Source organism: Diachasma alloeum, unplaced genomic scaffold (genome assembly GCF_001412515.2).
Source record: "Diachasma alloeum isolate Michigan unplaced genomic scaffold, Dall2.0 Dall_scaffold_03113, whole genome shotgun sequence".
Taxonomy (NCBI): domain Eukaryota; kingdom Metazoa; phylum Arthropoda; class Insecta; order Hymenoptera; family Braconidae; genus Diachasma; species Diachasma alloeum.
The window spans coordinates 1,031-1,529 of NW_021682477.1; the positions used below are offsets into that span (position 1 = coordinate 1,031).

At 54.1% G+C, this 499-nt stretch overlaps 1 protein-coding gene across 1 annotated transcript in view; it reads right to left on the reverse strand.

The window, feature by feature from the left end:
• The window catches only part of LOC107046897, a gene marked incomplete at its 3' end in the record, with an annotated part of 759 nt that extends 470 nt beyond the window's left edge, over window positions 1-289 (reverse strand). Inside the window, exon 1 of the mRNA XM_015269619.1 lies at window positions 14-289. Within this exon, the coding sequence (XP_015125105.1) occupies window positions 14-289 (276 nt within the window). The remainder of the gene's footprint in view (window positions 1-13) is intronic.
• Between the last annotated feature and the right edge of the window lie 210 nt (window positions 290-499).

Consider the following 499-nt stretch of genomic DNA (forward strand, 5'->3'; position numbering starts at 1 on the left):
GGGCCGCGTCAACCGCAAGGTACTCTTCCTCATAGAGCTCCTGGGAATCCCCTTCGTACTCATCTACACCTTCCTCTTCGAAGGAAACCGCTCGAGCGGATGGAGTCCTGAACGACACAGAAGGTCGACGGAAAGGAGGACGCGCTGGTGAGCGCTGTAGGCGAGCAGGGCGATAAGCCAGACTTGGGCATATCGAATGTTCCGGCCTTGGAGGCGGACGCCTATCAGCAGCCTTCTCGTAAATTTTCTCAAGGCGCTTAACAGCCTTCTCCAGATCATCCATGGTCATATTGTCACGAAGTGCGACCCCGACCTGGAGATTGGGAAGGAGTTTGCGGTGGGTTTGGACCACTTGATCCAACTCACTAACCGCAGGCACAATACGCGTATAGTACCCACGGATACATGCGAAATAATTATTGACCGACTCAACTTCTGCTTGAGTGCGGGGCGCGAGTTCTTCGCGGATTGCCGTTTGGTAATCAGGATCCGTAAACGT